This window comes from Euwallacea similis, chromosome 6, assembly GCF_039881205.1.
Source record: "Euwallacea similis isolate ESF13 chromosome 6, ESF131.1, whole genome shotgun sequence".
NCBI lineage: Eukaryota > Metazoa > Arthropoda > Insecta > Coleoptera > Curculionidae > Euwallacea > Euwallacea similis.
In genome coordinates this window covers 103516-124963 of record NC_089614.1, presented here as the reverse complement: position 1 = coordinate 124963, position 21448 = coordinate 103516, and the positions used below count along the sequence as shown (strand labels likewise).

At 34.3% G+C, this 21448-nt stretch overlaps 2 protein-coding genes across 7 annotated transcripts in view; both read right to left on the bottom strand.

The window, feature by feature from the left end:
- The window catches only part of Rab3-GEF (Rab3 GDP-GTP exchange factor), a 28813-nt gene extending 18884 nt beyond the window's left edge, over window positions 1–9929 (bottom strand). For 3 of the 6 annotated variants that reach the window (XM_066391163.1, XM_066391164.1, XM_066391162.1), the window contains exons 1-3: window positions 9636–9922; window positions 2973–3179; window positions 12–334 (exon numbers count right to left, since the gene is read on the bottom strand). In XM_066391163.1, coding sequence (XP_066247260.1) covers window positions 12–334; window positions 2973–3089 — 440 coding nt within the window. In that variant the 5' untranslated portion in view covers window positions 3090–3179; window positions 9636–9922. Of the gene's footprint in view, window positions 1–11; window positions 335–2972; window positions 3180–9635 lie in introns of all 6 variants that reach the window. The other 3 variants (XM_066391165.1, XM_066391166.1, XM_066391161.1) reach the window with 3 other exon arrangements.
- A 143-nt stretch (window positions 9930–10072) lies between these two features.
- On the bottom strand, window positions 10073–18803 carry LOC136409570 (ATP-binding cassette subfamily G member 4). Its single transcript, XM_066391167.1, has 11 exons — window positions 18419–18803; window positions 12924–13041; window positions 12628–12823; window positions 12430–12575; window positions 12133–12371; window positions 11550–11639; window positions 11316–11482; window positions 11097–11265; window positions 10942–11042; window positions 10738–10893; window positions 10073–10680 (listed from the first exon to the last, which is right to left on the bottom strand). The coding sequence occupies exons 1-11, from the start codon at window positions 18507–18509 to the stop codon at window positions 10333–10335; spliced, it is 1821 nt and encodes a 606-aa protein (XP_066247264.1). The 5' UTR covers window positions 18510–18803; the 3' UTR covers window positions 10073–10332.
- Window positions 18804–21448: the final 2645 nt, after the last annotated feature.

Here is a 21448-nt window from a genome sequence, read left to right as displayed (position 1 = left end):
CTTTATGTTACCTGGAAAATGCAGAATCCGAGCTTTTCTCCATGCTCTTCCTCCAAGAATCTCTCCTCATTCCAGTATTAGGTCTGCCTTTATTTAAACCAAACAGCCCAGAAGTCTTCTCGACAGACCTATAAAAGTTGACGCACACCCCATATCTGGTCTTTCCAGAATCCTTGTCGGTTAGAGTAAAAACGAAAGACGACGCCTCCCTCAGGGCAGTTCTCTTGGGTCCAACGGAGGAACATCCTTCAGGTTGGCAGAAATAGACCATGTCAAGGGGCATTGGAAAGTCTTTGTGATCCTGGATTGGGTATCGACGTAGGAGTTCTGGTGCCTAGAAATTTTAGCTTTTTACATGTAATTAATTTACAAGTTATACCCTGAAATTAAAATCGGGGCACTTCAAGGAGCTTCGGTTTCCCCCAAGGAAACACCGATGCTTCTAATTCCCTTAAATGTCAACGAAGCTTTTCTGTGCTCACCTTCCAAGTAAGAAACATCTGCAATGTTCCTGACATAAATAACTGCTGATGTTTTCAACTTGAAGTTTATTAAATTCCCTATAAAGTTGTTGAAGTTCCTTGAATTTCTCTCTCAGAGATATGAGTATTTTCAGGAAAGTTTCCCTTTTGTTGATTTCACACTTTCGAGAGTATTTCTTTTTTACATTTTTCTAATTATTAACTTTCTTTTTCACATCGATCTTGAGGATACATAAAAGCTCGGTGAATGTCTGCGGAAAGCTCCGAGTTGGAATCGATATGGACTTCGAAATAAATGGGTCATTGTATGGCAGCCAAGAAAAGCCCTATTGGGCGAGGATGAGAAACCCATAACTTCTAAAAATATCGAAAACGGCTTTTATGCTTCGTCAAATAGTGACTTTTTCCTGTTTGGTAAGATTATTGCTGATAGGGCAATTAGTAAGTTGGGTAACAAGAAACAGTAGATCCGATTTTTTATGTTTTTGTTAGTGTTCCCTAAATTTGACAATTTATATCTCCAGAACAGAATTTGTTATCAAATCACATCTTTGCTCAATTGTAGCTGTAGGTTAGTGATATACCTACAAAAATCTCTTAGCCTGTAAAAACTCGATCAAGAGCCTATCATATGGTGACCGCTATAGGGCATCAGCTTCAGTCACATATCGAAGTCAACCAAAACACCAATTTTTTAAATTTATATCGGGACAAAACAGAAGCAATGTCCAATTGTAACTTTATTCAGGTTAAGCTATAGGTTAGGGTGATATTTAAAATCCCTGGGGGTGTCCAATCTAAATCAAAGGCGCATTAGTTAATCAAAGTGGTTCTTTAGCAAAAGGAGGAATTCGCAGTCAACCAAAGCAATAAATTTCAGAATTCGTTAAGACTTAATTACAAGTTTGTTCAATTTCAACTGATGACGTAACAGTACACATGGAAAAATTTCTGTGAGTATAAAATTTAACTCAGAAGCGTACCAGCTGGTAGCTTCAAATTGTCAACTCGCCTTAAATCAGAGGCGTCCCAGTCGATGAAATTGGGACACAGACCTTTAGTATAAAAAAGTAGTTGAAGGTGCTAACTAGTCCCTTCTCCAAGTTTTTCTAGTTCAAAAGCTCAAAAACCATAAAACTAAATTAGTCCTGAAATAACTCCTAGTTAGTTCCTCAACTTTGAATCCAATTTTCCCAGTCTCAAAGCCATGCGACTCAACAATCTCTCAATGTGTAAACTCAGTTTCACCCACACAAATATTGAAGCATATTTCTCAGTGGATCTGTCCAATAAATCAGATTTAGTTTAGGTTCGCATCAAAACTCCAGAAAGGTCGCATCTAATATCACGAAACTTTCCAAGAAAAGCCTTAGGTGATCCAAAGATTCGCATCACAAATGCAAATTTCACGAAGCAACTTTTCTGATCAAAAAGTTGAATGTTTATGAAAATGATTGAAGAGGAAATTATCTTGAGCTTTCCCTGTTATAAACTTAAATAGAAATACATGGAGAGAGCAATGGAAATATCAGAAGGTAAATGTCCATATTGGGGGAGTTTGACCTTTTAGAGTCTATGCCGCCTACCTTTAGCAGCAATTTTCATATTAGAAAACTCGAAGTTTAGTCATATTTCCTATTCGAAACCCCATTAATTTCTGTCTTTGGTAAAATAAAATAGATGGTTATTTCATAGTTATTGAGTAACGCAACGAACTCGATATAGTTGTAAAGCGTCAATTAAATTACCTTTCCACGTGGAAATTATTTGTTATTTTAAGGTTTTAGATTAATGAAACGAGGTCAACGCATATTCATAATAGAAACATTTTTCTGAACAGGGAAATAACATTGAAATATTGTAGGCGGTAATTCAAAAGATTAAAATAATGAAAAAAGTTCTTATGAACATACCCCAAAAATTGCTTGTTAAAGCGGCTAGAATCCCTTAAATGAAATCTGAAAGTGTTTTTTTTGCAATATTTTCCAAATTGCTTGCGCTAAAATTATGAAATTCGATATATTTTAATAAATTGGAATGAGAAAATTGTGTTAAAAATTGCAGATTTTAGTTAAGGGCTTCACATACAAGGAGTCTCCTACGTAAATGTTATCCTAACTTTTTTGTCCGTGACATTTCATAATTTTTGAAATCAAATTACTGAATCGGAAATATTTTTAAGTAAAAAACCTCCTCTTTTTTCATCTTATTAGGATAAATCGTTGCCCAGAAAAATAGTTCCACAAAATAAGTTTTCCTATTTCAAGTTATTAGGCTATACCAAATTTCATAATTTTAACGCAAACAGTTTCGAAAATGTTGCGCAAAAACACCTTTAGAGTTCCCCCTTTTCTTTCTTCCAGGGGTTCTAGCCCCTTTAACAAGCAATGTTTGAGGTATGTTTATAAGAAGTATTTTTATTATTTTAACCTCTAAAATCACCTCCGAAAATATTTCAACGTTATTTCCGTTCACCCTGTAGTTACTTACCTGAATATGAGGACTTGCGCTTTGTTTCACTGAGGAAGGGGTATGTCGCGCCCCCACTATGGTAAGGTAGTCGATGAGCCGGGGGCACAAAAACTGCCTTTCTGCATCTACAGACATGGTTTGCACGTGTCTAGTCAAATGGGTCAACTAAGCAAAATCAGTCCGGTGAAATGTATTCTCATGAGTTGTGGCATTCTTTTTTGATCTGCAACAAAAAACGCATTCAAATAAACCCTCGTCAACGCCCCAGCATTCATTGCCCTGTGAAAACGCTCTTATGCAATTAACATTTAATCAGTTTTCAAAGTACTTTGGACGGAAATTGAGCATGAACAATAAGAGCTATTGCATGTGTGCCCATGCAATAGTGCTAAAAACCTGGAAGGAGCTGATAGAATATTACCTGAAGAGAACATTAACAAACTGTGAAAACACTTCATTCTTTACCAAAGGTGTTATTCGCGTTCCAATGCAAAACACACAATTTTTCTAGGCAAATTAAGTAAAATTGTAGCCACATAACTGGCATGCATGAGTTGTTACACTTTTACTTTATGTGGGTGTTTATCATTTTACGTGATAAGAATTATTCATGTCCCAATGGGGTATCTCGTTGAATATTCGCTGTTTAAACGCATAAATAACGCCATGGAAATCTGCCGAGCTCCTCAAGCTCATCCCTTGTATCTGCATCGTAATTATCAGGTTTTGAGGTCAGAGGAATTGCTGTGACCTGATTTAAAATAAAGGCTTATCCCAATGTAATCTAAACGATTGGAGGTGACCTACTTGCTTAATCAGTTTAACGAAAATTGCTAATTGTAGCCCGATAGAGTCTCGGCTAATCAAAAGCAATATGGATGAAAGAGGAGCGGCAAAGCAAGACGTTGCTCTCTATACATCTACTTTCTACAGGGCGTCCCAGAGAAAATTATCCACCCTGAATATCTTTTTTGTCGTTTGTTAAAAAAAAGCAAAAACACGTCAACTTTTGTTAGGAAGAGGGCCATCATTTGCCATCAAGTTGTTTTCGAAATGTCATCCCTTCACCCTTGGAAATCACCTTCATGAAATTTTCAAATTGAAAGGGGGTTGTGTTATACCTCGTTTGAAAGATAATTTTATTCTCCACATGGTCAAGCTTTTATTTTTTATTCTTGTACGTCAGCCTTGTAGAAATAAACCAAAAACCAAATAACTTGATTTTAACCATGAATGTTATAACAAATGCTAATAGCGTACATTTAGACTCAAAATGTCTCGACATCCCAAATGTATCAATAACAATAACATTTCTAACATTCCATTTAAAATCTATAAACCCAAATTTTTTTGAAGGAACAATTTATTGATCTTTTCCTCTGCACTTAGTGGTTGTAGTACTTCGTGGCAAGACATCACTTTGCAGCTAGTTCAATTTTTTATTTCACTAAAATGATTTACACGTTACAAGAGAGATTGTGAGCCTGTATTACAAAAACAATGATTCCGCAAGAGCAGCATTTCATGTCTTCAGTTTAAATCATCCTGATACATTAGAGAGCACACCATTTTATCTAAGTTGCTCATAAAATTTAATGAGATTAATTCCGTCCAAAATAAAAAACATGAAGTTGACCGCCCAACGGAAAATGATGAAGTCCAAATCACGGTTCCGGGACATGTTCAAATGGACAACAGAACGTCTGTACGAAAGATTGCTGAGGAATCCGGCGTTTCAAAAGTACTATTCATAGAATTTTAAAATAAGTAATATTCCATCCTCATGTCATGAAATTAGTGCATTAATTAAATGAGGATGATTTCAACCATCGATTGGAATTCTGCGAATCCTTTACACTGCTGCTATCCGACAAATTCTAGATAAAGAATTCCCTGAAAGATGAATTGATAGCAGAGGTTCAGTGAAGTGACCCGCCAGATCCCCTGACCTTAGTCCCCTGTACTTTTTCTTATGGGGACATTTGAAGGCCAAAATCAATGACACACAATCTGATTCCCTTGAAGAGTTACCTGTCCGAATCTTCGAAGAGTGCAGGTCAATAACACCAGGAATGTTAAATAATATGCGACGACGTTTTGAGGATCAGCTGTGTTAAGACTGTAGTTAGCCTCATATTATATTATTTTTCTCAATTAAGACACCCGATGCTACGCCCATGTATTTAGTAAATTTCTATTCCAGTTCCTGAACATTACTGGTTTTTTTCCATCAGTTGTTTTAGTGATAGTAATATACATTCAAGGAATTCCCATCGTTAGCGTCCACCATCCCCAGATGGGGGTTGCTTTATGATTGTGATTTCCACCAATGCTCTTTGTCGAATCTATAATGTCGGTCCAATTTAAGTACCGCTCAGCCGTCATGATCAACGAAGGTCCAATTGGCTATTCATCTGGACGTTGCGCGATGAGTACCCGGGAAGCCGACAATTGCTTCCTAAATTAGGGGTACGCCTATGAGTGTCGTCCCTTATCTTTAGTATTTAAGATCTAGAAATTTAGAAATCTCCCTCTCATCTACCATCTCTCAGTGAAACAACAACACGACCAAGACACTGTGAGTTCTTCAGCTACGTCGCGCGCCTTCTTCCGACTTATAACAACCACTCCGGGCGTGAATTATTAAGTTAGTTAAGTGCATTACTTTCATGTATTGTTTAGTAGTACAATAAATGAATTGTAAAGTACTCTCGAGTTCACTGTCCGCGAGTCACGTAATCACGTGAAATATATTCACGAGGGTGGTATTCACGCCAAACGAGGAACGAACCCCCTAACTCGAACAAGCTGTATATGTGCATGGAAGTGAATAGAGGTCACTTTCAACATTTATTGGGATAAAATAAATAAAATATCAGTAAAAACGGTTAAAATTAAGTTATTTAGTTTTTATTTCATTTCTACAAGACCAACGTGCAATAATGAAAAATAAAAGCTTGACCATGTAAAGAACAAAATTACATTTCAAACAAGGTATAACTCAACCTCTCTTCCAATTTGAAAGTTTCAAAGTGGTGGTTTTCAGGAGTAGAGAAACGATGTTTAGAAAACAACTTTTTCCCCAAACGATGTCCTCCTCCCTATCTCTGTATATGATAGGTATTCGACCTTTGAAAAAAGGGAAATGAATCTCTATAAAAGTTTTAAAAGGTTTCCAGAAAATAATAATTTTCCCTCCCACGTCAGTTCTTTGAAGACCACAAACTGGAAGTAATAATTATATATTCTGTCCATGCTAATGAGGAAAGAGGGTTCATTGGAAAATGCTCCCGGAAAGGTGTTAGAGCGATGAAGATCGAGTAGTGATGATGATTAATTGGTGCTAAATCTAAGAATGTGAACAAAATGTATACATTCAAATATTTTAAAAATTTACCCCAATTTACTGGTACTATCACGTGGAAAAGCCATATAAAGTTATGCGGAATAAAAGCGGCGTTAACCTTGAGCGGCTTATTTCTTAATATTCCCTTCTACCTCATATAACATCTCAAATAACGAGACGTATACGAAGCAAAAGGAGAGATGCAAATTAAATTCCTAACAAGGCATCTTGGAAAATCGTCGTCAAGGAAATAGGTCATGGGCGTCCATCCTGCATCCAACCGATAATTTTTTTCATCGCTAGAACAATTACAAGAGAATTACAAGCTTCCTTCAACATCCAAATCGAATTACTTTCATTCCAGAGCAATTTTAAATGGAGTTTGCGAGGCCTGCAAAGTTGAGTTTGCTTCATAGAATTAGGTCTGCAGGAGCCAATACGATCCTTCTGACCTACATTCTAGTATCTCTGGGCCAGTGCGGGGGATTTAATTGCTTTTATGGGAACATCTTTAAACTTAGTAAAGGTTAAGTTTGTCGACAACCGACCTCAATCCTCTATGTTTAGATGAAGACCTCTGCAGAGGCGGCATAGTAATGGAGTATTATTCAGCGTCCCGATTTACACTTTATTTTTAGAACAGTGTTATTTTGGAGGAAAGCTGGCTCTGAAACGGGGCTCAACGGACCTGAACTGATCGTGGGGATCTTCAAAAGCGTGAAGATCTTATCACTAATATCGATGATTGAGCAAATGTTCGTGCATCGCCGAACAGCAGCTCATCCCTTTCAATCAATCAGACAAGAGTTGGTTTTGGGAAGGGTGTTTTTGGGATGAAAAGCTTATAGGAACATAATAAGAAAGCAACCGCTTCGTTACCGAGTCGCCTGTCCCTCATAATAGTGTAATTAAAGACAGCAATTTATAGAATTAGGCTTAGGGGTAATAGAGGAGAATAGTCTAGCAATAATGTCTCAAAAATAGACTGGGAGCTGTGAAATCTGTATCTCGTCAGCAAAGTGTTTGTAGAATTATGATCACGCAAGATTTTCTTTACGAGTCACATCCTGAGATATTGGAAAGTCATTAAGCAATACCCTGTGTAAAATGTCCATTTCACCCATGGAAATCAGAGGCGTAAACCGGTTCACCACCTACATAAATAGCACCTCTTTCTAGATTATATGCAAAGCAATTACAGTAATTCAAACTCTCTGGAAAATTCAGTGATACTAGGAAAACTAATTAGTATAACTGTAAGTTAGTGAAGGAATGATTTTTCCAATGTTTGATACTACCACATTCGAGACAAAACCTCCATTAATCTTTACGTAAACAGGCCTCGTCACAGCCTCAGTGTTATATAATTTATCCATTTACTGCTTCGCAAATCAGAGATTTTGGGTACCACGTTTCATGGATTTTCAGGTTCTAGCGCAGCAAAATCTTTGGAAAACTAAAACGCGCCAGGAATAACTATTCGGTACAAATTCATTTTATTAAAAGAATGACTTTCCAGAATTCCCTATTTTGAAATTGGGTGTAGAGTTAAAATCTCATCGACATGAATTTGCCCTATAATAATGTTATACAATTTATCATTTTTTTCCATGCAAATCACACGAATTTGGAGCACAAATCTGGATTAACATCCCCTAATTATTGTAGAATCACTTTCATTACGACAACCCTCTAACATACTAGAACTTTTGTTGCTTAACGTATTGAAAACATACGTGCTATAAAGATAACTTATATGAATATTTTGCTATTGAATTTAGAGTTTGAGGACATTAAATTTCTACTGCGAAACGCCTGATAACATTCTGGAGAACCACTGATATTTCTCAAGTACTCAAATCCACGACGTACAAAATCCAGACCTGGAATAACTTATCACAATTTCAAAACTAAAGTAAAGAGAGTATTATTCTTTGCTTCAGACTTTAACCTCATAAATTTGCATTATAAAATTGTCTGGAATCTTAAACATATCCCTCTGACCTCCTGGAAAGCAAGCCTGGAAACCCAGAATTCATTAAGCTTTGGGTAACATGAGAATATCGCCTAAACATATGTTCTATGAAGACATTTTCCAAGAATGTATTACTGTTAAAATTTAAGTTCTTGACCATTGAATTTATGTATGAAATGCTTTGAAATGTTTTCGAGAACCAGGGAAATTTATCAGGGAATAATTTGCAAATCAAGGATCCAGCAGATCTAGAATGACTCATCACAATTTTAAAGCTGAAGTGGTTCGCTTCGGAATGCGATATCATCAATTTCCACATAAAATCTGAAAATGTGGTATTAGAAAATTGTCTGGAGTCTTACCCATAGGTTCCATGAATATGAGATATGCCAGAATCCGACTCCCATCTTTTCTAATATATTTCGCGATTAAATTTATATTTCCTATACATGAAATTCGAAAGGAAATTAACTGTAAATATAACGTAACATATAGCAAATGTTTGATTTTGAGAATTTTCCAATCTTTCTCTGGAAACCCAGAGCCCATTTTAAAAACTGTACTGCAAGTAGTGCTATCAACAATTCTTGCCTAGAGATTTAATGCAGATTGCCTGAAATCTTAAGCATACCCAGGCATTTACCTTTTGGAAAATAAAGTAGTTCAGCAGCCAAGAGTTTGAGGTACTCTGTAGTACTTAATGAGAGCTTCATGCATCTATAAACATAAATGAGGCCCAATAATTAAAATTAAAGAATCTAATACTATCGATTATCCACAAAATCCACAATATTTCAAGAAGAATTAAATCTGGAGAATAGATTTCACATTAAAATCTTTCCAAAACTCCGATAACTAAAAGACCTCAACGGGCATTAAGTTGAGTTATGCCTTGTAGAAACAGCTGCCAAAGTCTACAAGGCGTAAGTTTCTATAAATCAAAGGAGCAATTAAGTTCAATGAAGCCAATAAAACCAATCAGTTCAATGTGACCGTAGAAAATACCTCAAGGTAATTAAAAACCATTGTACAATCTGGTAATTGAGAATCCTTTTTGTTAGACGTAATTACAACGTTTTCCTGGATTCAATGTTCTAATGCCACGTGATACATTTCCATATAATGTATCTTTGCTGTTCGTTTAAAACATGTAATAATCATCGAATCAATATATTCAGAACCTATCCCGCACCCTCATCAATTACACGTCTAGTCTAATGCAGTCGTACATCGACCAGCCAGAACTATATGATTTTTGAGGCAAATTTAGGTCATGTTCCTAGACATCATTCCAGAAGTTTGAGTAAGCTCCGATTTAGGAAAACGTTTCCTTTTGTCCATGCAAAAACTACAATACTTACCTTGAAGGGCAGTCATTTCAGGCACATTTTATCACGGCGCACCCGTTAGCAGTGGAAACTCATGGAAAACTCTGACCCGAGGCGTAATAGAAATCATCTATAAAGCTTTCCCTTCATATCCAGCGCAGACGCACTTTCCCTATAGATATCGGTCTGGAAATCAGCCCTATCCAGGCATGCGTCGAGTCAGGCAAAGATTTTTAGGCGGGACGCCATAATTTAAGGGCAACGTGTTGGAGTGGCGTAATGTGCCTTAAGGGCTTAATTTTTCAACTCACTGCTTCGCATTGGAATAGTACTATGATGTATCAACAGATGCAACAGCTCAAATAGATAGGAGATCAGAAAAATTTCGTAAAAATACAGTAATAAGAGTGGCTTTATTACTCAGATAAATTAGTTTTGGCCAGTATGAAAGACATTTAAGTCCTGTACAAGTTATTACTGGCATTGGTGAGTTTTCAGCTTAAATTTTTCTATACCATTACCGTATCAACCGCGTATAAAGTAGCTCTGGAAACACCTTAAAATCCTTAAATAACCAAATTTAACCAACAAAATTTAAATTATAAGGCTTTAGTTGCGGTAAAGAACATAAGCGACTATCGAAATTTACTATTGCAAAATCGACTATTCACCTTAATAAATAATAAAACATTCGCATTTTATATCACATTTCAACTGCACATTCCATCCTTACAAGTTCTTAACTTTGTACTTCAAAGAACAGAAAGCCAATGTCCTGAAAAACAAGAAATTGGCTATTATCCAGGCAACGTCAACCCAATAGGACAACTTGTTCATCCCCAAATAGGAAAGCAGCTCATTGGGGTCGGTGTAAAGACAATAGTCTTCTTCCTCTGGACACTGTAGGCGTGGTCGATCAAAGCCATATACTGCCTGCATTACAGCTTCAAGTGAAAAGGATAAGAAGGAAAAGTTTGAGACGAAATAGAAGAATTTGTTCATGTGAGGGAAGAAGCAGACAAAACCGTCCACGGAGAGTAAGATACATGTGGTTACAGCCCCGAGAAAGGTGCCATTCTATATGAATAAAAAATAGTTTCATATAAAACGACATCTAGTCATAACCCTACTCACCACTGGGCTCACTAAAGTGCCATACATAACTCCCATTCCTGCTGCGACCATACCCACAAGGCATTGAATCAGGAAAACCATGAAAAACCTGTATAGTTCAAACGGTTGTGAGCTGAGCAAGTAAGATCCAACTATATAAGCGATGGTGAATAGGACCTAAACTTGAATAAATATTCACATGATTATTGTTAAGGTCATGATTACCTGTAAGGGCAAATCAGCTGCCAAATAGGCCAAGTAAAACGTTTCTAGCTTGTACCAGCGATTGAAATACTCCTTTTTAATTATTTGTAGCTCCGCTGGGACTAAAGAAGGCTTTTTAGTGATCTTTTGTGTTCTATTTTAGAATGTATACTTGCATCTTAAAGCTGCAGGCATCAGAGAGGTGTAACACAAGTATATAATACTGACGTTGAGGAAGGAACAGTTGTTGATTGCTTTAGAAGCATCAGATCCGCTATTTTGGAATGTTAGTCCTAGAAATATTCCTACTAGCAGATGTACTATAAGTTTTAGTTTGGTTACAGTCTAGAACGAAAGTGGGCTAAAAAAAATTATGATATTGTGAGGGGACTTACCCAATCCCTATAGTGGTACTTTATTTGCTTATCAAACAGCACAAAGAATCTTTTCCATTCTGGAGGCGGTTTTCTTTGTGGCTCAACAGCCTTTGAGTAATATAATGGGTTACCCTTATCAGTTAACATGCCTACTTCCATTAAGTTCTGTCCTCCTTCCTTTGATTCTGTGATATAAGAGTGAAGGTCTACACATTGTTCACTTTAATGGAGGTTCAACCCTTATAAAATTACCTTGCCCAAAGGTTCTCCAATCAGTTTCCTTAGCAGCTATAGCTAATTTATCTATACAATCCCCATGTTCCTCACTGCACACTTCCATTACTAAAAAAAAGCAAGAAAAATTCATAACAATTAAGCAGTTTTCAAAATAATCATAATAGCATTTCAATTTTAGAATATAAAAAGCGTTTTTAATGCCGAGTTTGGTCGGCCATGTTGAGTTCCCGTGATCGGAAAGGTACATGTGGGATATGAGTCGTGGGAACCCAACATAAATCGACATCCCACTACCTGTGCATGGACGCCGCGCTACGGATTTTGTAAAATGTTATTATCAGACATATTATTCTGTTAAGTAAATGTAATTCCCCCCCTTATTCGGCACCCCGTTTCACATATCTTGGGAGCCACCTTCTAAGTGCCGTAGCTCTCTTATGAGGTATTTACAGACCCATGTTTATACCGACTTTTATTGATATTTGTCTTGAATGTCAAATCAATCCTTAAAATATGTCCCCTTATTTAATTTACGCCCCGGATAAATCACTAGTTACATCGAAGTGCTGATAGCTAATAAATCAGATATTTCACTTACAAAAATCGGCTGGATTATGATATTTCGGACAAAACAACCCGTATGAGGACAAATATGGTACGGTATTAACTGGAGGGCCTTGAAAAATACATTTTCCTTTGGCCATGACGTAAACGTAACTAAAAATGTAATACAATGAAGAACTGGGCTGGTGAATAGTGCAGACAATAGTTCGACCCCGCTCGGCTAAAGTTTTCAACAACTGCACACATTGATTGGACGAATTGCTATCTAATCCTCTGAAATACCATATAAACTTGATGTTCGAGAATACTAAAACATTATAAAAATGTCTACGTGGTAGGCTCATCCAGAAATAAAATAGGCGGATCATCAATCATTTCCAAAGCTATAGAGAGCCTCTTCCTTTGCCCTCCTGACAAGCTGCCGCATAATGTCTTCTTCAAGTTCAACAACCCCAAAGTGTTCAATATATCGTCTATCTTGAGGTTGATATAATGTTAAATTGCTTTAGGTCAATGTCAAATTACTCACCAAAAAGTTTTTCTTGAATTCCGAAAATCCATTAATTTTTAAGTTCGTAGTCGAACGCATTATCTCGTAAACGGTGAAGTAGGATATTATGAAATCGTCTTGTAAAATGTAACGGGACTGGCTTTTGTATTGGCTGGCCCCAATTTTAGTTATTTGGCCGTTCTTACATCTTATGACCCCTTCTACACCGGATTTTCTAAAAGGTCGGGAAAATATTAGAGCTTCCATTAAGAATTTCGCTTCTTGAAAGTTATTCCCCACACCTGTATATTTGCCCTCATAAATAAAATACTTACTGGTAGCCTGTTAGAATATTAAGAAGGGATGTTTTTCCAGCCCCTGAGGGCCCCATTATTGCTGTAAGCTCCCCAGATTTGAATAATCCAGATATTCCCTTCAGGATCTTTTTGTATCCTGAAATAATAACAAATCACTATAATTAACAATTTTTTGACATAATTACACAACTGGAACGTTATCAACAGGCCCAACTAAGCCTGAATTCACGTTTTTTTTTTCAACAAACCCATGACACTATATGAATTTAAAAAAAAATACTCCCTATCCTACCAATCTTCCTCCCTAAAATAGCTTAAATAGATTGCATGTGGCGTTCCGTAACAGTATTCTCTTAAAAAAAACCGCATTTGCAACTTTCAGCTGATACCAATTTGGAACCGCTTAAAAATTTCAAATTTGAAGATAAAAACATTTGACTTTCACATCTAAATTAGGTCATATGAAAAATTTACTATTTGTACGTAATAAAGCAATTTAAAGCAAATGAATGAGGCCTATTTATCTAATATTAAAAACGTTAAAAGCATTAAACATTTTTAAATAATTTTTCACCATTTTTTATGACACTTAGTCAATATTTTCTATCGCAAATTTGGTCTTTTTGATCCCTGCATTTCTCCAAATTACATGTGTTTTAGAGAACTGCAAGCGAAAAACTAACATTTCATTTTTTTTCCTGAAGAGGAGAATAATGAATTTTTAAAAAATCGCCCTCGTGTAAATTTTTAAATATTATCAGAAAACATTAAAGAAATACAAAATAATGCCCTCTAATAACGCACCTCCCCTCCGACTCAAAGTAATCTGAAAATGACCATTTTTTATAGTTTACACTGAATTTAGATGACAGTATCTCGATAACGGCAAGTTATTTACAATTAAAAGAAAATATCATCAATAAATTTATTTTACCATATTTCATATTCACATTAAAATTCAAAAATTATATTCTCGTTTTTAGTTTCAATAGCATTTGTTATGGTAATTTGATTGTTCTTCAAATTTTCATGACGTGCTAACAAGAATTTTGCTGATATAATTAAACAATATAGTCGTTTTTTATAAATTTAAACTGAAAAAATTAAAACTGAATATGATCTCGGCGCTTTATGGTGAGCCGGTGAGAGAGATAAATTATTGTTAACTAGGAAAGCATGGATAATGGGAAAAAATGCTCTTTTGAAGGTACTTCACCCTCGTCTGGAAGTGGGTCGTTATTCGCACGTAAACTATCCCTTTTTCTCAATATTGTTTTTTACCACGTACGTTATCGTTTAATGCCGATAAACCTTAGCTATAGTTTAAAGATCATTGATTATTTTGCTGCACAAAACAGTGTTTCTAAGACTGCGAACTCAAAATGGTCCGAACATAAATAGCCAGTTCATAATTGGTTTAAGGGGACGTCCTATAAATTCTGATGATAACCTCGGAACACATGATTTTCTGCTTATTTCAAATCGGAACAACATGATTTTTTGGTCACTTCGAGCTGGTCACACACTTTACAAAGAGATGCAAGCTGTCGCAAAAAAGTACCAAACTGGCAGTAACAGAGTTTATAGAACTCAATGAATTAAAAAACTACTTAGTGTGCTAACGCTGTAAGTGCATGCTGCAATAAAGATAATTTGAAATGTAAATTCATTTAATGACAAATTATTGTGAAACGTAGTTAATGGAAAAACGTCTCAGTTTCTGATGGAGCGGAGGAAGTAGTAAATTATAGCTGAACAGTAAATATTTTCTAATGATAATTTGAGGAAATAAAAACATACTAAAATATTTTATATAAATATTTGTATTTTTTTCCATATTCTCAATAATTAAATTAGATAAATATAACTGCACTAAATTAAATTATTGAAAACTTCTTATTTATTTCATTAAAAATTTAGTAACCTATAGTAAGCTATGCACTTTTCAGTACAAGTTTGCACAAAATGTGAATCACCAATAAATTTCCAGTGAATAATTAATTATTATCCTTTTGAGATAATCATAATTTCCCCCCACCAAAATGTATGAAATTAAGAGAGATTATTGTAATTCCATGAATCTACTGTTTTTTTATTAATTCATGTTGAAAAACATGACCAACCACAGTAATAAATAGTAGAATAACTAAAACCAGTTTTAAAACGTTTTAGATCAAAAGTACAAAAATGTGCAATTTAGTTTATACTTCCTTTTGGCCTAGCAGATTCCAAGAAATGGATGATCACGTTTGTATTAAAATTCTCGCGTCTGCATTATTAAAACTGAAGATCTAATGAAGTTCTCAAGACCTAATAACGTTCTTAAAGCCTAACAATGACCTCAAGGCCTAGCCAAAATCTTTAAGCTTCACTGGCAATGTCCCTTCCTTCAAGTTTCAAGACGTTTTTGTTTACACTGGGTATTTTTAGTATTACAAGCAGCTGTACCGATCTAAGATGTTTCGACGTAGCCAACAACAAACAGGTTGTCTGTGCCAAGGTTTCGACCTTTGCTAAACAGATTTCATATATATTAACTATAAATTTGTCCTCGACAAAAACTTCATCAACAGTTAAATTAGAGTTCGGTTTATTATGTTTAAATTGAAGCAAAAACTCATAAAAATATCAATAATTAGTAGAATTTGTTTAGTAACCGACGTCACTGTGGAGGTACCAGACATCGTTAATCTACAATTGTCTTCCAGCTTATCACCATTGGATCAATGAGTCTGAAATTACAAGCTTCTTTCAGAGGTCGCCCACTTTTTTGTTTTCATTATTGCCGAATTCTTCGACTTCTTTAAAACATCTTAAATTTGTCTTTTAACGTTACGCAAGAAGGAGACAAATAAACCCTTAATTGGTAATAAAAACCGCAAAATTTTAATGGTAATGATGATAGCATTTTGTCGTGCTCATCTACTTTTAATTTTACAAATGCTGAGATCAAGGATTATTGTAAGAGTGTAATTATGATTTTTGATTAGTCTCCAACCTTTGAATCGTGTCTACATTTACCATACATGTTGTTGAAAAATATCCTAGATAATGGATTTTTAACATATACTTTCATGCCTAGGTCATTTCGGACACAGATTCACTGCATATAATAATTCAGAAACTAAAGTATGTATTGCAGATACTTATTAGTATATTAATATGGGGCTTGAGTGGGTGTATTATATTCGTGATACAATTATGCATCATGGATATAACATCTTATTATCATTTTTCTGTCGCATAAACGTTAATTTTATTATTGAATTCCTAAAACATTTTTATAACATTTCTTGAAGTTTCTTTTGCCCATCAACTTCCATATCTGAATGTCACATTCGCAACTTTCCCTTATTAAAAAATGTTACCAAAACGCTACTTAACAGCGCTAATTATAGGTGAAATAAATATGAAGGGGTCCTTGGTTCTTCGTAATGGTTCTTTTATATATTTTTCATTACTTATTCCACAATAGAAATCTCCACCATTAATAACGTGAGTGGAAGCCACAATGTGTCGTCTGTTGGAAAATTTTTGTTCCACGGGATTTGGAATATACAGGGTAGTTCAGGCTTGATCTGCGCACATTTTGAGGATGATGGAAAATTGCAAAGTTTTGAAAGAAATCTTAAAAAATATAGCGTATCAAATTCCCAAAATTGGTTTTCTTCTCCCGCTACAGCTTTTTTTTTATCTTTAGTTCAAAGTTAGGGTCTCATAGGAAAACACCTTAAGTATCAAGAAATAAAATGGAATGTTTGGAAAACTGGTTAAAATGTGCGCTTCACGCCACATTCCAATAGATAATCATAATAATATAAGAATAGATATAATTTTTTTATATAAAAGATATTTCCATGTATCACATTTCTCCTTTGAGAAAACCTAACGAATTCGAATATTTACGAAAAAAAATGGTAAATAATCAAATTCATGATTTCTCTCTTGTACATTATAGTTCCTATAAGTCTGCCGTTGTTCAACTCATGGTACTAATTACTCTTGCTGAATAGAAATTTTTAATATCTCGAAATGTGATTTTTCCGAACAGTAAAAATGTGCAATTTTGTTCTTTTCTTAACTTTTCCTAACTCGCAGAGTGTTTATTCTCCCTAATTCAAATAGAATTTCACACAAATTTTAGCTTCTCTCATTGAGAAGGAGCAAATTTCCAATATACCTTTATGCCCAAATCTACTACTTTTGGAAATATCGATAAAAATTCTTTAAAGGGGTGTGAGGTCGGTTGATAGACGCTCTTAAAGAAGTGTGACACAAAATTTTAAAATTATATGTTTGAAATAGGCACTTTTTTCATAGAAAAACCTCCGTATGTCATAGAATTTTTGGATTCCCCACTTAATGAGGAAAAAATCCCCATTATATATTGATATGTCCAAATCTACCAGCGCTCGAAATATCTGAAGAAATTCTGGAAGTACTAGATGAAGTTGTGAAATTTGATTCAAAACAATATCAGTCTCAAATGTCAAAATTCATGTAGGATTTTTGAAAAAACATTTTTTTTTAAATACGAATTAAAAAAATAGATATTTTTTTAATAAACTTGTTTTTATAATATACCTATAGAGTCAGTTAAGATTGATTCAGAATTTTCGTTACGTATGTTAGAACACAGAATCGAACTGCTAAAAGCTAGCAATCGTGTAGTCATAATAGTTCCAAATTAGAAAATTTTTTTAAAAATTTTTAATTGTAAAAATTTTGAGCAGTTAGTGACTTTTTATATTGTAAAAAATTTTATCTATGTTCTGATTTAATGTTTTTATTAAATTAGAATGCAAACAGTTACTAAATACTATATTGTGTTCCTTGACTTAGAAAAAAGTATTATGATGTAGGTATGTATGTATTATTGCTAAAATCCAACACCTGCTTAATTCGGCAGAGAAAATTAGAAAAAAAACATGTATGAGCGAAAAAAAATTGTAGATTTACCTTATCTAGGAGTACTTTCAAGATATGAAATTTGAAAATTATTAGGGAAACACAAAAATTCATTAGACTCAGCGTGAATTTCAAACACTTTTGTTGATATATGGATATGCTACAAAACCGTATTTTCTTAAAACACACAACAATAAATATAAATATTTATAAAAATAATAATTGATTACTTTTAATGTTGCCAACCCAAGTTTACAATTCATGTTTGAAAACGTGCGAGGCCAGATTCCTAAGAAGAAAAATATGAGTTAGTGAAAGGGAGGAATTTGGCGGTACAAAGAAAAAGAAGTCTACATTGCGAGACACTTTCTAGGGGTGCTCATAAAATTAATTAAATATCGAAAAAATCTTGCCCTTTCCTAACCAGCTTAACGTACATATCTTCATAATGTAGGCAGTTAAATGTAGATATAATGAGGTAATAATTAATTTTTTTAATGTCTTTGATTGTTCTTCAACAATTATTAGCTTACAAAACTTACTACAAAGAATGTAAATGTTTGGAATGCTAGATGATGGAAGGAATAATGAAATGATCAACTCACCCTTTTGCTGTCTGATTGTGAGCCAGACGTTCTCAAATTCAATATCCAGAGCTTTACTCGGATTCAAATCCATGATTCCCTTTTTCACCATTTTCACACAATCACAACACTGATTTGCAAAACACTTTAGTCCCAAACTTTGTTTCACTATCTATTATATCTCAAGGATGCGCGCTCGTATATGTGAATGGTCAGTGCGAATCGTTTATAAAGCCAGAACGAAATTACCATTTTGGGCTAACCAGCATATACTACGGTAGTAAACTGCTTTCGATTTCATTCGCCTTTGGTATCAATGAGATAAGCAGGGTGTATACGTTAAAACACTTATTATGTGGATAATTCGAGTATCGTTGATTTGAATTGCGAATAGCATGTAATCGCATGTTTTATCTTATCCTCTCAATATGTTCTGAAGCAGTAGTCCAGTAACGGTCCGTCGAATATGTTCCTGCAATGAAATTGAAGATTTATTAAGTCATGTGTTTTAAATGATCATCACTGATAGTGAATAATTAATAATAATAGAGCGAAGTTGGAAACAACCACCCTTTTATTGTTATCTAGGGCAAGGTCGATTGATAGCCATTGCCCAGGTTTAAGGTCACTATAATGCTAAGTATAAGGCAGTTGGCTGAAGTTCGCTCAGCTTTACTTCTGAGCTGTTTGAGCTGCAAATAACCTTAAATACAAAAATGTAAAATCAAATAGGACATTTCAATATTTCGGCCTTGATCAACATCCATTTAGGTCTGGGAAGATGAATAGTAGAAACACTTCATATAGCTAGTAAGTTATCTACAAGGCTAGAGGTTAGATTTCCTGCCATCCTTATCTAATCAACTATAAACTGTATCAAATAATGGTAATTACGAAAGTTCAGTACGCAACTCCAAATCTATTTAAGGATGAGTTTTGCCATATACCGGGTTCTCCTGAATTGATCAGGAAGTTGCGGTATTTCAACCGAAAGCCCTATAACATTATATGATATCCTGAGTCTGCTTTAGATTCTAAATATATTTCATATACAAGGTGTAACATATCATCATGAAGATATTTCAGGGGCCGATAGTACTCTGCAAAATAATTAAAAAATGCTAATAGAACCATGGTCAACAATGAATCATTTTCGATATACAGGGCGGTGAAGTTTTATATTTTTTGAAAAACATTTTTAATCGTTGATAACTGAATCACATGATTATTTTTTCCCTACTTTCTTAACATTCTTAATTTGTACGGATAGATATTTTTGCAAATTCTATGAAAATACTACAAAAGGCCAAAAAGCTAAAAAACTAAAGAAGTAGTTTAAATTTAGTATCGAAATTCATGCAGTATGTTTGGAAAAATATATACAAAGCATAAAATAATACATGGCCCATAAAACATAATACCGTCTATATCGAGCGTTTTTGATCATGAATCTATAAGAATGTTTTTATTATTTTGTAGAGTACTATCGTTCCCCGAAATATCTCCATGATTATACAGGGTGTCCCACTGAGGTGTTCGCGGAGGATAACTGAATAACTATTATTCTTAGAGAAAAAATGTAAAGATAAAATTGACTTTATTTTTCGAATCCTATCCACTAAAAATATTTTCTTTTATACAGGGTATACCATACAGCGTGTACGACGAGAAATTTCGTTATTTTAAATGGCACTCCTTAATTTTTTTTCCATTTTCGAATTTCTCATTAAATTTAAGGTCAATTTATGTAAGGTGTCTTATATATAAAATTTATCACTTTCGAGTTAACTCAAAAAATCCCGAAAACTATTAGAGATACGTCTAAAACATGCTTAATAAAACTTATGCGTTATCATTAAAGGAAGCATATTGAGTGATAAAATAGGGAGGGTTCCATTTGAAGTAAGGAAGGTATGAAGATTTAAAGTCATGCAATTTCGAGGGTTGTGGAAAAGATTTTCAAAATTAAGATAAGCCAAAACATAGCTTGTTAGGTTCTCTTGAGGCCCAAGAAGATTGATTATGAAATTCGCAGCAGGAAAGGAGCAATACCGATTTCCATGGAACCATGCAGCTGTCAAAATTTTCAAATTTTCCGGCATACCTCGAAAGTGGTAAATTTTAAATATAAGACACCTTACATAAATTGACCTTAAATTTAATGAAAAATTCGAAAATGGAAAAAAAATTAAGGGGTGCCATTTAAAATAACGAAGTTTCACGTCGTACAAGCTTTATGGTCTACCCTGTATAAAAGAAAATATTTTTAGTTGATAGTGTTCGAAAAATAAAGTCAATTTTATCTTTACACTTTTTCTCTAAGAATAATAGTTATTCAGTTATTCTCCGCGAATACCTTAGTGGGACGCCCAGTATATCATATCCTGTATAGTATTGTACACAATGTAACAGCCAAATGAAATAAATTTAATATTTGCATATTTCGACATATGTAAAAAAAATACCAAAACACATAAATTTTAAATTCTGAAATTACATCCTATAACGTAAATATTTCATCTCTAAATTTAACCCTCTTTGCGTAACAATTGCAAATCCTAAATTTTTTAATTGGTAGCATGGATTTGTGATACTTCATTTAAAAGGTCTTTTCATTCTCTATTCAAAATTACTAGGATTTCAAACTTTATTTGAAAGAATAAAAGAAAAAAAAATTAATGTAATTGACGAAATCCTCTACAACAAACTAAAAACTTATTAACTAATACCACTTCATTATTGATAATATATTGAAATAACATAACAAATCAATCTCAATGTCCTCGACTTAACTTTTCCAAATCGATGGACAGGGAAATGAGGATCGCTAGAATGGCCAGCACGATCACCTGATCTTACTCTATTAGAATTCTTAGAGGGCTACGTGGAGAGTGTGATATACAAAACAAAACCACGCTATCTAGCTAATTTAAAAAAGAATAATTCTTACTATCAGATCAGTTACGTTTCAGATATTGATTAATATTAGAAAACATTTTTATTTACGACTCGCATCGAGGCATGCATTTTGAACATCTTATAGAAGATTGA

Bases quoted from the DNA above. Each gene is read 5' to 3' on its own strand.
- LOC136409570 (XM_066391167.1), bottom strand. From the start codon at position 18,509: ATGGTGAAAAAGGGAATCATGGATTTGAATCCGAGTAAAGCTCTGGAT. The intron at 12,576-12,627 runs GTGAGTAATTTG...ATCAACCTCAAG, and splicing joins AATTCAAGAAAAACTTTTTG to ATAGACGATATATTGAACAC. The intron at 10,894-10,941 runs GTAATCATGACC...ATTCAAGTTTAG, and splicing joins CAGCTGATTTGCCCTTACAG to GTCCTATTCACCATCGCTTA.